General features: G+C 42.6%; 1 protein-coding gene across 1 annotated transcript in view; it reads left to right on the top strand.

Annotated features, from left to right (window-relative positions):
* Positions 1-15010, top strand: part of LOC6042957 (trithorax group protein osa) — a 292090-nt gene extending 277080 nt beyond the window's left edge. Inside the window, 6 exon segments of the mRNA XM_038259938.1 lie at positions 3478-3603; positions 3719-3881; positions 3941-4289; positions 8651-8729; positions 8895-9160; positions 9224-15010. Coding sequence (XP_038115866.1) covers positions 3478-3603; positions 3719-3881; positions 3941-4289; positions 8651-8729; positions 8895-9160; positions 9224-12283 — 4043 coding nt within the window. The 3' untranslated portion in view covers positions 12284-15010.
* Positions 15011-15270: the final 260 nt, after the last annotated feature.

The following is a 15270-nucleotide window of genomic DNA, read 5'->3' as shown; positions in this document are numbered from 1 at the left end:
TTTGAGACCCCAACTTTGACGACCTGTTTCTCCGGCAAATTTCAACCAATCAGGATGCTCCGGATTGCATTCGACGGGTATATACCTGTACTTTGACCACAAATATTAATATCACGGCCAGGTGACCTACCGGTTCCGGAAATCCGAAACATTCGAAAAGTTCATATTTTACTGTTTTTCACGTATATGTGATACCAATACTCTCATGATAGTTTAAATTGATCCATAAAACTTACTAAAAACACAATACACGATTGCCAGAACCACTCTGGAGTGTTAGTGGCCACTTCCGGGTAACCTGGAACCGGTTCCCGGGTACCCGATGAACGGCCAATTTGAATTTTTTGTTGAAAACCCATCATGTTGCATATCAATCTTCATGAAATTGAAAAATATGTCAATTTACGGTCATGCCATTGTTCGCTGATCCATTCTGGCCAATCTGGAACCGGTTACCGGTGGCCCCTTGGGGACACTTCCGGAATATGAGAGAAACCCTATCATCCGACGTATCAAACTTCATGGAATTGAAAGTTATGTCAATCTACGGTCATGCCAATGTTCGCTGACCCATCCTGGCCAACCTGGAACCGGTTACCGGTGGCGCCTTGAGGACACAACCGGAATATGAGAGAAACCCTATCATCCGACGTATCACACTCCATGAAATTGAAAGATATGTCATTCTACGGTCATGCCGTTGTTCGTTGACCCATCCTGGCCAACCTGGAACCGGTTATCGGTGGCGCCTTGAGGACACCTCCGGAATATGAGAGAAACCCTATCATCCGACATATCAAACTTCATGAAATTGAAAGATATGTCAATCTACGGTCATGCCGTTGTTTGTTGACCCATCCTGGCCAATTCGGAACCGGTTACCGGTGGCCCCTTGGGGACACTCTCGGAATATGAGGTAAACCCAATCATCCGACATATCAAACTTCATGAAATTAAAATTTATGTCAATCTACAGTCATGCCAATGTTCGCTGACCCATCCTGGTCAATCTGGAATCAGTTACCGATGGCCCCTTGGGGACACTTCCGGAATATGAGATAAACCCTATCATCCGACATATGAAACTTCATGAAATTGAAAGATATGTCAATCTACGGTCGGTCGTCGATTATAATTCTTTAATTAAATTACCATTTTTCGATTAAATAATTTATATAGGCGATTACAAAAATATTCGCACAATTCTGGAGTAACATTTGAAATGGGCGCATAAGCATTTTGAAAGCTGGAACTATTTTGCAAATTCCGTGACAACAGGTAATTATTTCACAAAACTAAAAGTGTAAAAACAATAGCTGACCTCCCCAGGAACATTGTAACACTATGGAATTATGTTGATAAGTTTACCTGTCTCGGAATTTGCAAAATAGTTACAGCTGTAAAAATTATTTTCAAATAATGCTCCAGAATAGTGAATTTATAAAAAATTATCGATTGGAATAATGATAAAAATTCGTTTAAATTTTTAAAATGCATTCAAACTTGGTTTAACAAAAAAAAATATAAACAAATTTAGCTCGACTGCACTCCAAATTCGAACAAAAATATCTATATAAATTTAAAAAATATCGATAAAAACGAAAATATTTTTTCGATTGCATTCAGATTCGACCAAGCCTTAAATTTTTTTTAATTTCTTACGATCAATCAAAATTAATTTAACAATTGATAAAAAAAATGCAAAAAAAAACCAGCGCAATTTGTTAGTTCATTTACCAGGTATGAAAATTATCTCTAAATGTCGATACTTATTTTCCAAGTAAAATCACAAATGTTCGATCAATTTATTTATAAAAGCTATTTCACAATTTTAACATTATTGGAAAACTTTCGTCGGTTATGAATTTAGCTTTTTTGGCGTTTTAAAATAAATATCAATTAAAAGGCGATCATTATTTTTAAATTAAATTCAAATTTAGATAAGTAATAAAAAAATATATCGAAAAACTTTCTTCATTGGTGAAATGCGAACTGATCGAAATATTCTAAATTTTAATGATTTTTTTGTCTTCCTCACCTTACTGAGGAAAGGCTATAAAATCACTCGAAAACTGAACTTCTCAATTAGACCTCCTAGACCCACCTTCATGTATACCTATCGACTCAGAATCGAATTCTGAGCAAATGTCTGTGTGTGTGTGTGTGTAGGGATGTGGGTCTGTGCACCAAAAAATATGCACTCGATTATCTCAGCACTGGCTTAACCGATTTGGACCGTTTCATTCGATTCGTCTTGGGGTCCCATAAGTCCCTATTGAAAATTATGAAGTTTAGTAAAGTACTTCAAAAGTTATGCTAAAAAACGATTTTGGCTAAAGTCCGGAAGATTGTAAAAAGGGTGGTTTTTGTAAGAAACCCCAGCATGTTATACATTTTTAGAAAGGTATTTAAAAGACCTTTCCAACGCGTCCAAAACATTGAAGATCTGGCAACCCTATCAAAAGTTATAAGCACTTAAGAGTTATTTATACACTTTTTGGAGGCTAGTTCTCAGATATTTAGATGAAAACGTATTCCAAATATATCATGCGACCTATCTTTGGATAGGTAATTTGAAGACCTTCCCACGAGCGTGTCTATTTTGGATAGCATTACCCTTTGAATGAGAGGAAGGCACCAACCACCTAAGGGTGGATTAAGTAACGTTTTTCAATAAAAAAATTAGATCTAAAGGTTTCTGAATATATTTTTTTATTACGATCTTCTTTTGTCGACTCGACTGGAATCTGATGAATTCTAACATGGAAAATATACCTCTTCTAGGCCCATTTCTATTATCGGCTAGTAAGAAATTGAATCATGAATATGATGATGAATAACAACTGTTTTTGACTATTTCAATTTCAAAGTAATAAATGGTGGAATTGCCTTCTTTTTAACGCCAAATTTAACAGAACTGTAATGTGCTTTAAAAGATAACTTTTCAGCACTTTTATTGTAAAGTGAAACTTTTCGATACGATTCTGGAGTTGCAAAAAGAATCTAATCCAAAGGATGTTTTCCGGTGTTTGCAACTCGTTGCAAAACCAGATTTTTTCAGCACTAGTTGCATTTATTTGATTTGGCAGAGCCTCTTTAGATAAAGGCACTAGTCGTGATTCTCGAAAATGTTATCGTTATCGAAGATCGTCTAATAACGATTCCTCAATCTTTTGAAAATGTTGTCAGATGCAAGACAAAACATTCTACTAATAATTATACACCCGGATCATCCCACTATCATTAAATGTCACAAATAATCCAAAGCACATGCTCGCGTTCCCCCCACAAACACACAAATTCCAACCATTAACTAATTTCCCGTTGTTTTTTTCTCTGTTTCTCCCGGTTTTGTCTCTTTCTCGCTCTCATTTATATTGCTCGTCCTCCTCACATCTGACTAACGCCGCACCACCACCACCAAAACAAACATCGCACACCAAACCACAAAAACTAAACTCCTCGGGCAACTCCCAGGCTCGGCACCACCGACCACCGGAGATAACATTGCGGTGAGCAATCCCTTCGATGATCCCGTCGGTCCCCAGCGGCCACCGTATCAGCAGGGTGCTCCCTATCCGCCGGCATCGCGAGGGCCACAAGGTACTTTTCTTCTAGCACCAATCATATTCTTCATTTTTTGTGTTAATTTCTTTTTTGGGTGTATAACTTCCGGGCGGTTCGTGGATTGTTTTAATCTGGTTTTTTACTTCCTCAGGTGCGCCCTACCAGGGACAGCCGGGATCCTACCAGTACGGTGCTCCGGATCAGTACGGTCCGGGAGGCGCCCCTGGTCAGTATCCGCCGGGCCAGCAAGGACAGTACCCGCCCAGCAGTAGACCCATGTATCCGCCCTACGGACCGCCGGAATCCGGCGAAGGGTAAGTTCCATTCACTTTTGGTTTAACAACCCACTCTAAATCGAATTTTAAAATTACAGACGATCAACGCCACCCGCACCGGGATCGGCACCGCCCGGAGCCGGCGGCGACCCGTACCGAGGCTACGGAAGTGGCCCCTATCCGCCACCGCCCCAGCAACGACCCTACCAGCAGCAGCAGCAGCAGCAGCAACAACAGCAGCCACCACCAGTCCCAGGTCAGCAGGGTGCAGGCCCGTCGGGACAGACGGGACCACCGGGAGCGGGTCCGCCCGGCGTAGCCGGTCAGGGACCACCCGCGGCCGGAGGTCCTCCCGGAGGGCAACCGCCGACGGCAGGCGCCCAGGGGGGATACCCGGGAACGCCGCCGCAAGGGCCCGGGCAGCCGGATTACTACCGACAGGATCAGGTGAGGGATCAGTTTGAGATGTTTTCTTCTTTTTTTGTTTTTGGAATCTGCGTCAAGAATTCTGCCCATGTTTGGAAGCTTTGCTATAATTCAAATTAAAGTATTCCGAGAATAACGCTTTGCAGTGTTCATCATCAGTTCAAGAGTTAATTTAAAGTTCTGATGTTAAGAATTTAACATTCCAACGCCCAAGGCTCCAAAAAAGTTGGAACGGTAACTTCAACTCGCTGGTTCTCGGGCATAACTCACCCAATCAAGATGATTCTTTTTTCCAGTGATTTGTTAGGATGTGTAGATGATCGATTTTTTTGTTTAAATAATTTTTTTTTTGGATGAAACTTGGTGTGTACTTCTTCTATAACCAAAGTCTCCATACAATTTTGGAATACAAAAGGCTATCAAAATATTCCAAAATCTGTACCTTTAGAATGGATTTTCTGATCGATTGAATGGCTTAGGCAAATTTGCAGGTATTTAAAATTGTAGGCATTTTTTAACTGGACTTTCTACACCGCAAATTGAATTGCGCAATATAATTATTTTTGAAAAATTTATTTTTTGGAGGTTTTAGGTGCCAAAAAGTGCTATCTTTTGAACTATGGCATTAGTTGATCAACATCAGGGTTGTTTATCGATAAAATTATCGTCGATGATATTATTGTACTTCATTTTTAAAGTCTCTAAACAAATTCAAACAATATTTTAAAAAAATCACACAGTACCGTAGTACTATTTTTTTTAAAAATTTTCTATGAATATCAAACGAGCGATTTTTTTTATGATTTCTGGAGTTTTTTTTTGTCAAAAGTCAAAAAAACTCAATTTACAGTTTTTGCTTTTTGGGTGTTTTTTTTAATACCCCTGACTCAAGGTGGTTTCAAAAACACCCAAAAGGCAAAAACTGGAAATTTGGTTTAATGGACCTTTTCAAAAAAAATCCAGATTTTTAACTTTTTTAAGGTTTTTTTAAATGCTAAAATTTTTACAAGATAACTTTTTTTTTGCATGCTTTATACAAGATTAAAATTTTGTATGCCTCATATAAAATTTTGCTTTGATTGATACCCATATTGTAAATAATGAAAATTTTAGTGTTTTCAAAAATATCTATATTTTGGGAGAATTTCAATGTTAAAAAAATAATGTAGAGAAACTGCATTCAAAATTTGTTTTTTTCTGATATCCATATTGCAAATTTTGATAATTTCGAAAAAATAAAGTGTTTTGTGAAAATTTTGGTGTTCTACAAAAAAAAATAAAAAATACATTCTAAATTTCGCTTCATTTGATACCATATTGCAAATCATTATAATTTGAGTACTTTTGAAAACATACAGTATTTTGTGAAAATTAAAAAAAAAACAAATTCATAACAAAAAAAAAAACAAATTCATAACAAATTTGGCTTCGTTTGATTTTGAAAATTTGGTATTTTTGAAAAATACGGTACATTTAGTATAATTTCACCCTTATAAAGCGAAAAAGCTTAAAAAAATAGCTTATATATTGCAAATGATGAAAATTTGAGTACTTTCGAAAAATACAAAAAAAAAATTATGTGTTGTTCTCTCTTTATAGTTTTCTATAAAAACGTACCTATTTTTTTGAGACTAGCAAGTCGTTTTGTTGGATCAAGTCCTTTCCATATCATCGATGATCGGAAGGCACGCCGTGGAATATGTTTTAAGTCTTATGATATCAAATCATGTTATTAAATGAAGCCCTTCCTACATCACCGTTGATCGGAAGGCACGCCGACGGAGAATTTCTGGAGAATCGCGGTAGAATTAATACTATATTTAAATCCTTAGATAACTATCTTTTCGCAGCCGGCTGCCTAAGATTTTTAAAATTTCAACCGATAAACAAATTGCTTATGGTCGCATCACCTATCACAGTGAATCCTGACCTCATACCCATCTTACTAACCCCTCAAAACTCATGTGATACTTTGCCGGAGACGCAGCCGAGGTCCCATCACTCAAGTATCGGCTAACATTCCCATCCACTTTTCCGTGTCTTACCACTGGTCGTGGCCGGCGTCGGTATTGATCAGCATGATAGGGACCTTTGAAAATTGCGAAGGGGTGATGATTGGTTACTACTTTTCATCTGTTATCAAGGGAGCAATGCTTGGGGGTCCTGGTCAATAACGAAGTAGCAGTTACGGGTAGACACCAATGCTATGCTATGCTAACAACCTTGGTCAACATTTATTTGGCAGCGTTACTATTTTTTCGAGAAAAATGTGTTTTTAAACGTTTAAATTTTTTTTAACCCAAAAACATTTATTTTTGAAAGTCTAGGGAATATCACAATTATATCATTTTTTTACATTGAAATTCGGACGCATAGATGATATATACCCTTTCTTAGCCTATTTCAATTATTGGCATATCAGAACATTGATCATGGACCTTTTGTAAGCCAATTTTTGAACCAATAGCTCAAACAAAAGTGAGCAAGCAACTCTACCTTGTTGATGCATCTGAAAATGTTGTTTGAATAGTGGCAAACTGAAAAATTCACGAGAATAGGTCAAAAAGCTTTGTGTGACAGTGGTCCCCTTCAGAAGAACTGTCAAGAAGGACCGCAACATTAATTCTGGAGTTTTTTTTTTTTGACATAGGACTATGTCTCTACTTACTATATTGGGGGGCCAGTTCAGAAATTCGATCGAAAGCGTCAATTTTAAGCGTTAAAAAAGGGGACATTTTGAACGCTTATATCTTTTTTCCCTGTGAATCAATCCAGACGGTTGGACCACCAATCGAAAGAGGAAGACTTCAGCTATTGTTTAACTACATAGATAGTCTGACTAAACATAGTTAAAGCACTTAAAACATGCAATCAAAATGAGTAATTTTTCAGTACAAATCGGACAGATGACCAATCAGAGCGAGCGTATGCATTCGAGACCGCGCCCCTTTTGTGCCGTTCTCCGGCTGTGCCGCTATTTAAGCAGAAAATTTCGCAAAAGCAAGTCACTTTGAAACGAGCACTCGAACTGTGCACGTCGGGCCGGCGCGGAGCAGCAGCAGCAGCAGCGGCCAATAGAAGAAGAGGACCAGCAACCAGAAGGAAGAACCACCAGCAGCAGAAGGAGGAAATTTGAGCGAAGCGGACCGATGGAAGTCGCTATGATGCGGCGGTTCTCATGAAAATGGCCAATTCGACAGTGGTGGAAAACCTGGAGTGGCCGGTGCCCTCAAAGCAGGTTCCCTCGACGGAGGGGGGACATTTACAGAAACATACGAGTTGTGGCAATATGGGTATCAAAATTCATGGTTTTTGATACTGAACATGAAAATTGACATTTCGACCGTAGTGGTCACAACCTGGAGTTGCCGGTGCCCTCATGGAAGGTTCACCTTGGGAGAACATTTATGACAATTTTGCCGACAAATCTATGAAACAAAATATAATAATCTTATTTCAGATTTCACTAGCAATCCAAAAACACATTCAAATTGTTTGGTCCTATGTCTTTCGGTTATGTCTCTGACATACCATCTTGAACTTTTTTTTTTTGAAAAGGTCCAATAAACCAAATTTTCAGTTTTTGCTTTTTGGGTGTTTTTTAATACCCCTGACTCAAGGCGGTTTCAAAAACACACAAGAAGCAAAAACTAGAAATTTGGTTTATTGGACCTTTTAAAAAAAACTCCAGAATTTAAATAAATGGTAGTAAAAATCAATTTTTAAACCTTTGCGGTCGTATAAAGGGTCATTGTGCTCAGAAAAATAATATCCCCAATTTAGGATTATTTTTAGACCCAATTGACGTGCAGCTGGCTTGCTATCAAAAATGAAGTAACAAGACAGTGAGCAAGAGAGCAACTCTCTCTCTCTCTCTTCTTCAGATTTCCCTTGTGCTCTTTTGCATTGCTTCCATTTAATCAATTTATTCTGGAGAAAAATGACGCGATAAAGCGATGGAAATGAGAGGAATCTGGAGGAGAAAGAGTTGAGCAAGTTTCTTTCATAAAATTTGCAAAATGAGTTGTTATATATCAACAATCGGTAAATGGATGGATATTTAACAAGATTATTTATTCTTAACTTGCCAAACATTCGAGAATTTCCTCTATTTAGTATTTTTTTAAAAAAGAGAAAAATATTACCCAAAGAAATAACATTTTGTATTTGCGATATTATGAGTTCCTTCAATAACTTAATGCCGTCGGTTTAATTTCTTCCTTTTTTATGAGATGGTTATTTCTGTATTTTAGTGCAAATACTTATTCTTCAAGTGAATCTCCTGCGGTTATACGTTTTGAGACGAGTGATTCCAAAAAATGTTTTTAAACTTTCGCCAAACATTGTCCTCATAACTAACAAACTTCTTTTTCCCAACCTAGCCCAACCAACCAAGGAGGCATCCCGACTTTGAGAAGAACCAACAACCGTACCCGCCCTACCAGCAGCGACCCATGTATCGTAAGTATCGCCCTAATGGGTTTTAAATAACAAACCGCCAAGTTTGATATGACTATACAATCTTTCATCCAGACCGATCACAGCAATCGTGTTCTTTTTTTCAATCATTTCGTGACGTTTCCAATCTGTGATAATTGTTCAATTTCTGCAATCCTCTATCTTCAGCTGGCGGTTGGCAGGGCCAGGGCCAGTACCGCGGCCAGTACCCTCCGCAGGGACCTCAACCGCAACCGCAGTGGGGCTCGCACAACGGCCCCCGCCCCAGCGGACCACCCGGAGCACCCGGAGGTCCTCCGCCAGGCGCCCCCAACCAGTGGCCGAGCGCGGCCGATCCGAACGCCGCGAATCGGTACCCACCCGGTGGGCAGCCCCAGCAGCAAGGTCCGGGAGGACCACAAGGGCCGCAAGGTCCGTACCCGCCCCATCAGCAGGTAAGATTAGAAGCTTTTCTTGGGTTTGAGTTAGGATGTTAATGGTTTTTCGTTTTGCCGCAGGGTCAACAGCAGCCCTGGAATCAGATGCCCCCGACGTCGCAGGGTTCCCCGCTGCGGCCACCGCCCCGCGGAGGCAAACCGTTCGCGTCGTCGATGCAAGCTTCCGGCGGGATGCCACCGGGAGGACCGGGAATGCCACCCACGTCGCAGCCCCAGCAACCCGGCGTCGGGATTCCTCCGGGAGGAATTCCGCAGGGTCCGCCCACCGGACCAGCAGGGCCAGCGCCGATGCCGGCGACGGGTCCGAGCGCGAAACCGATGCAAGCTGGTCCACCGTTCCCGCCGGCTAACGCCGGAGTCGCCCCCAAGCGGGACATTGTCTTCCCGCCGGACAGCATCGAGTCGACGGCGCCGATTCTGTACAAGCGCAAGCGCGTCGCCAAGTTGGACATTGGCCAGACCGATCCGTGGCGGATATTTATGGCGCTGCGGTCGGGACTGCTGGTGGAGAGCACGTGGGCGCTGGATGTGCTGAACATTTTGCTGTTTGACGACTCTTCGGTGTCGTTCTTCGGGCTGTCGCACCTGCCCGGGCTGTTGAACCTTCTGTTGGACCACTTCCAGAAGAGTTTGAGCGATATGTTCGACACAAAGGACCGGAGGAACCGGTTCGGTCGGGCGTACGGATGGTTCGGGAAGGACTTGGTCGAGAGTGATGAGGAGGAAGAGGAGGAGGAGGGAGAGGAGAAGAAGGCGATTGAGGCCGTTGAAGTCAAGAAGGAGGTCGAGGACGGCGTAGAGATCAAGCTGGAGAATGGAGAGTTGCTGGACGAGGCCAAGCGGAAAGAACGGTTACGAGGGAGCAAGCGATCTCGCGGTGCGGAGTTGGATCTGGGATGTGTGCTGGAAGTGCCAACGCCGGACGAACGGATAGTGGTGTTCAACGCCACCACCAACTACACGATGAGTTCGCGCAAGGGACTACCGGTGAAGATTCAACCCGCGGATGACGACGTGTTTGTTCTGCAGCACCGTCGGGACTGGGACCGGACGGCGGACGATCGGTACCATCGGGAAACGGACGTCGGCGGCGATCCCTGGACGGCGGGTCACTCCGAACCGGACCCGCACGACTACATCATGGACGCGTTCCAGGCGGAGTTTGTCAACATTCCATTCGCGCGCATGATCAAAACGAGCCGCCGGTACAAGGCACGCTGCAAGAACAACAACAACAACCTGAGCAGTAACAACAACTGCAAACGGATGCAGAAGCGGGGTTCGTTCGTGACGGACAGCAGCGAGGACGAAAGCGAAGGCGATGTAGCGGCGTCGACGACGAATGGGATCGTGAATGGGACGTCGGCGGTGGACAGCGGAGCCGAAGAGGACTGCAAGCCGGCGGTGACGGTGAAGAAGGAACCTCCGTCGAGTGACGCCGACTGTCGGGAGATCGACATGGAGTTGGAGAAGAGTAGCAATCTCTCGAATGGACCCCAGCAGGAGGAGGGGAAGGATGGCAGTGGGGAGGTCAAGATGGAGATTGAGGAGGAAGGTGGCGTTGCAGTCGCCGCTGTTGCTGGAGTTGAGGAGAAGAAGAAGAAGGTGGTGGAGGAGAAGAAGTTCAACGTGGCGGCGACGGTGCGAGATCCGGCGCGGGTGTTGAAGCGCCGGAAGATGAGCGACTACGAGGACGAGTGCTACACGAGGGACGAAGCGAGTTTGTACCTGGTGACGGAGGGACACGACGCGCTGGCTCGGCGCTGCGTGGCCATTTCGAACATTCTGCGCAATTTGTCGTTTGTCCCTGGGAACGAGACTGAGTTTGCGCGATCTTCGAGGTTCCTGTCGATCTTGGGGAAGTTGCTGTTGCTGCATCACGAGCATCCGGTGCGGACGAAGAAGACGCGCAACTACGACCGGGAAGAGGACGCCGACTTTAGCGATTCGTGCAGCAGTTTGCAGGGCGAGTCGGAATGGTGGTGGGACTTTTTGGTGCAAATCCGGGAGAACATGCTCGTTTCGATGTCGAACCTGGCCGGTCAGCTAGATCTGTCCCGGTTTGACGAACCCATCTCGCGACCCATCCTGGACGGTCTCCTGCATTGGTCCGTCTGTCCCTCGGCCCACGGCCAAGATCCCTTCCCAACGCTTGGATCCAACTCAGTATTATCGCCCCAGCGACTTGCCCTCGAGGCCCTCTGCAAGCTGTGCGTCACCGACGCCAACGTAGACCTGGTGATAGCGACTCCGCCCTTCTCGCGGCTCGAAAAGCTCTGCTCGGTGCTTACTCGACATCTCTGCAAAAACGAAGACCAGGTGCTGCGCGAGTTCTCCGTCAACCTGCTGCACTACCTTGCCGCCGCGGACAGTGCCATGGCGCGAACGGTCGCGATGCAGTCCCCGTGCGTGTCCTACCTGGTGGCCTTCATCGAGCAAGCCGAACAAACGGCCCTGGGCGTTGCCAACCAGCACGGCATCAACTACCTGCGCGACAATCCCGACTCGATGGGCACCAGCTTGGATATGCTGCGTCGAGCAGCCGGAACGCTCCTACATCTAGCCAAACACCCCGACAATCGGCCACTCTTCATGCAGCAGGAACAACGCCTGCTCGGCCTCGTCATGAGCCACATCCTGGACCAGCAGGTCGCCCTCATCATCTCCCGGGTCCTGTTCCAGTGCTCGCGCGGAACCGGCCCCCTCACCACCATGGAAATCGAAACCAACACCCCAAAACCGAAAAAATCCACCTCCCCCAACGACCACCACCCGTCCGAGTCGTCCAAATCGTCCATGCATTTAAACTCGATCATCGCCTCGAACGCTTCGAGTGGCAACGCCGCCAGCAGCATGGCCCCACCCCCACCGGCGGCCGCCCCCTCCGGCAACAGCTCCGGACCGCACTCGAAGGCTGCCTCGTCGGAACCGCTAACCCAACTGACGACGGCCACCTCTTCCTCGATGCCGGCCCCGGCCGCACCGGTCAACTCGGCACCACCCGCGTTTGTGCCGCCTCCGCCACCTGCGCCACCGGCGCAACCGGAAGCGGCTCCGTCGCCGCCTGCGGCAGCTCCGGCTCCAGCCCCGCAGCAGCATCCCATCACGGCTTCCTCGTAGTGGAAGAAATCGCTAATGCTGAAGCACATTCAGCTTTAGGCGTCGCGGATTGCAAATAGTAGACAATTAGGCAGGCAGATCATTGTGAATAGTACATTTTAAGAGAGAGAGAGAGAGAGAGGGAAGAATGAGAGAGAGAGGGTGAGTGAGCGTGTGTGTTAGCTTAGTGAGAGAGGGAGAAGCAAAAATGCATTAATGCGATATTATGTGTTAGTAATATGTATTGTGTAAAACAGAGAAGTTCTACCATAAAACAAATAGAAAGCGCATAAAACAAAACAAGAAGACGAGAGCGGCAAATGTCTTCGCAAAAATGGTGTAGAATAATGAAAAAAGCAGATTGGACGCAGGCGAAATGAATTTTGAACGAACGTTTGTTGTTGAGAACAATTACGCAAGCAAAAAACGAAACTAAAAACGGGACTTTTTTTTCTTTAATCAAACTACGCGAACTCTAATCAGGAATTATTTATGTTGTTTTGTTTGCTACTTCTAAGTGGGGGTTTGTCCGTTGTTTTACTGCTCTGGGTTTGTCTTGAGTGTGGTTTGATCAGAATTTACCATTTCATTTATTTAAACATTTATTTTTTCAAGTGACTTTCAAGAAATGTTGACTTGAACAGTTTGAACCTTCCGTAAAAGATTGCATACAAGTTTGCGGTACTAGATCTAGACGAGGTACCAGAATTTCTCACATTTCTGTTTGATTCCAACTGATTTCTTGTTCTTCAAGCGAAGAGCATCAAAAGTGTAAAACTCTGAAACGCATAAAACAAGATATTTAGGCTGATTGGTGTGGCAACTACTAAAATGAACGAAAAACAAAAGTTAGAAAAAAAAACCAGCAAAAAAAGGAACTAAACTGCAATTGTGTATACTCATAGCGTTAATTGATTTTAGAGAGAGAAAAATAACACACACACAAAAATAAAACTGACGCAAGCTTATCCAGGACGACGACGAAATTGACAAAAGTTGTACATTTTTACAGACGTGGAAAAACTGCAAGAAACCTACTTAACTAAAGTTGAAATCGCTAATTGGATTGGGAAAAACGTGTAATTATTATTTATTTTGAAAAAAAGGTGGAAAAAGGGCGACGAAATTCAACACACACACACACACAGACACACAACAAATATTGATCTATTAACTGATTGATAGTGGAAGTAAATTAATGTGTTAGAAGTGTAGCTAAAGTAAAACGTATATATTATAGTGAAAGAAAGAAGAAAATCATTGCAGAAAAACAAAACCCAGAAAAAAAAAACCATTACACCCTAGCATATTACAAAAAAGTGGTACTAGAACGTGGACGTGGCTTCGGCGTGCGAGCGAGTGGTACTAGAATGGTGGTTTGTGGTGGACCGCCTCCTCTGGTACTTCCTCTCCTGACACAAGAGCACACTGAAAAGAAAAAAAAAGAATCAATCGGAATCTCTGTTAGGACTTCGGGGTTAAACGTATATTTAACAGGGGGAGTTTGACGGAAAATTGAGGAGGAAAAAAAGCTGCTAAAATAAAAACTAGTGAGATATACGGTTTAAGATCTAAGCTGGGAGGATACTTGAGTGTGGGCAAAAGAAAAAAAACTAGCTGTGGTAAATTAAAGTAATGAAAAAAAGGTGAAAACAAAATAAATAATAAACAAGTAAATATAAATATAACGAAAACAAAAATATCTAATTTTCTTCCCACTTTTTTCCGTTGTACAAGTGAATGTGTTAAGGTTAGGAGTATAAAATAAAAAAGAGAGTGAAAAAATGAGAGAGAGAGAGAGAGTGAAAAACTTACGAATGAGCGCGACGCGAGTGGTGAACGCATGAGAGAGGACTAATTTTAATAAAAAACAGAACATAAGTAACAGAAAATGGGATTAGAATAGTTGAGCTATGTGTACATTTGAATGATGCAAACAAACAAATAATCGCTGCTTAAACACTAGGACTGTCCGTTTTCGTAGGTTTTGTTTTGTTCTTACCTAACATAAAAAAGAAGAGAAAGGAAATAGACTAGCCTCGTTTTTTCTTCAGCGAGAAAACGTGTTAACTTATTATTTTTCTCCGTGCAAGCAGCAGCAGCAGCAAAAAGTAGCCAGCCTAGTAGAACCCATTTCCTTTGCGCTCCCAGACTTTTGTCATCGAACTTGTTTCTCAAAAACAAAAAAATAAGGGAAAAGTAAAACACGCAACGATGAGAACAAACACACACGCGCGCAGTTGTAGTTTCAAACAAGATACAACAAAAGTAAGCGTAAAAAGTATATATTAAAAAAAGAAAGTCTTTATTAAGGAGCTAATGTTAGCTTGTAGGACGGGAACTCTTAATAACCTATTATTTAAAGAACAAACAACACACACACACACACAGCTCGTATCGACAACAACAAGAAAAAAAGGGGGAAGGAAGGTAGAAAGCTGCATAAAGAAATCACACGAAAGAAAGAAAGAAAGGGAAACCTATATAAATGTCAAATAAATTCAATTAAGGCTAATTTAACATTTAAAAAAAGCAACAGCAACAAACAACACAAAACAAGCAGAAACACACACACACGCATTCGATGGACGAAAGTGGGGTAAAATAAGCAAAACAAAAGAAAACAAGAGATGCATACGAGAGAAAAAAAAACCACAATGAAACAAAAACACACAGACGTACACGAGAAGCTAAATGAGTAAGTTAGCGAGAAGAAGATGAAGAAAAACAAGTAAAAGAAGATGAAAAGAAAATGAATGAGACGCGCATGCGGTGAGGAAAAAAGTGGATAAAAAATCGTGAACAGAAGTAAAATTATATAATGAAAACTATTTGTAATTATTATTATTGACATAAAAGTATAAATACACTTAGTTTTTTTAATTAAAACAATAAAAAATTATAAAAAAGTGAAACGGGTTTTGCTTTACTGGAAACGAAAGAAAATAACCATGATGAATGATGATGGTCCCCCAATTGGAATAATTATCTTTGTTTGCTGATCAAGT

Source organism: Culex quinquefasciatus, chromosome 3, assembly GCF_015732765.1.
Source record: "Culex quinquefasciatus strain JHB chromosome 3, VPISU_Cqui_1.0_pri_paternal, whole genome shotgun sequence".
Lineage (NCBI taxonomy): Eukaryota > Metazoa > Arthropoda > Insecta > Diptera > Culicidae > Culex > Culex quinquefasciatus.
Note: the sequence above shows the minus strand (reverse complement) of the source record. Positions and strands in the feature narration are given on the sequence as shown.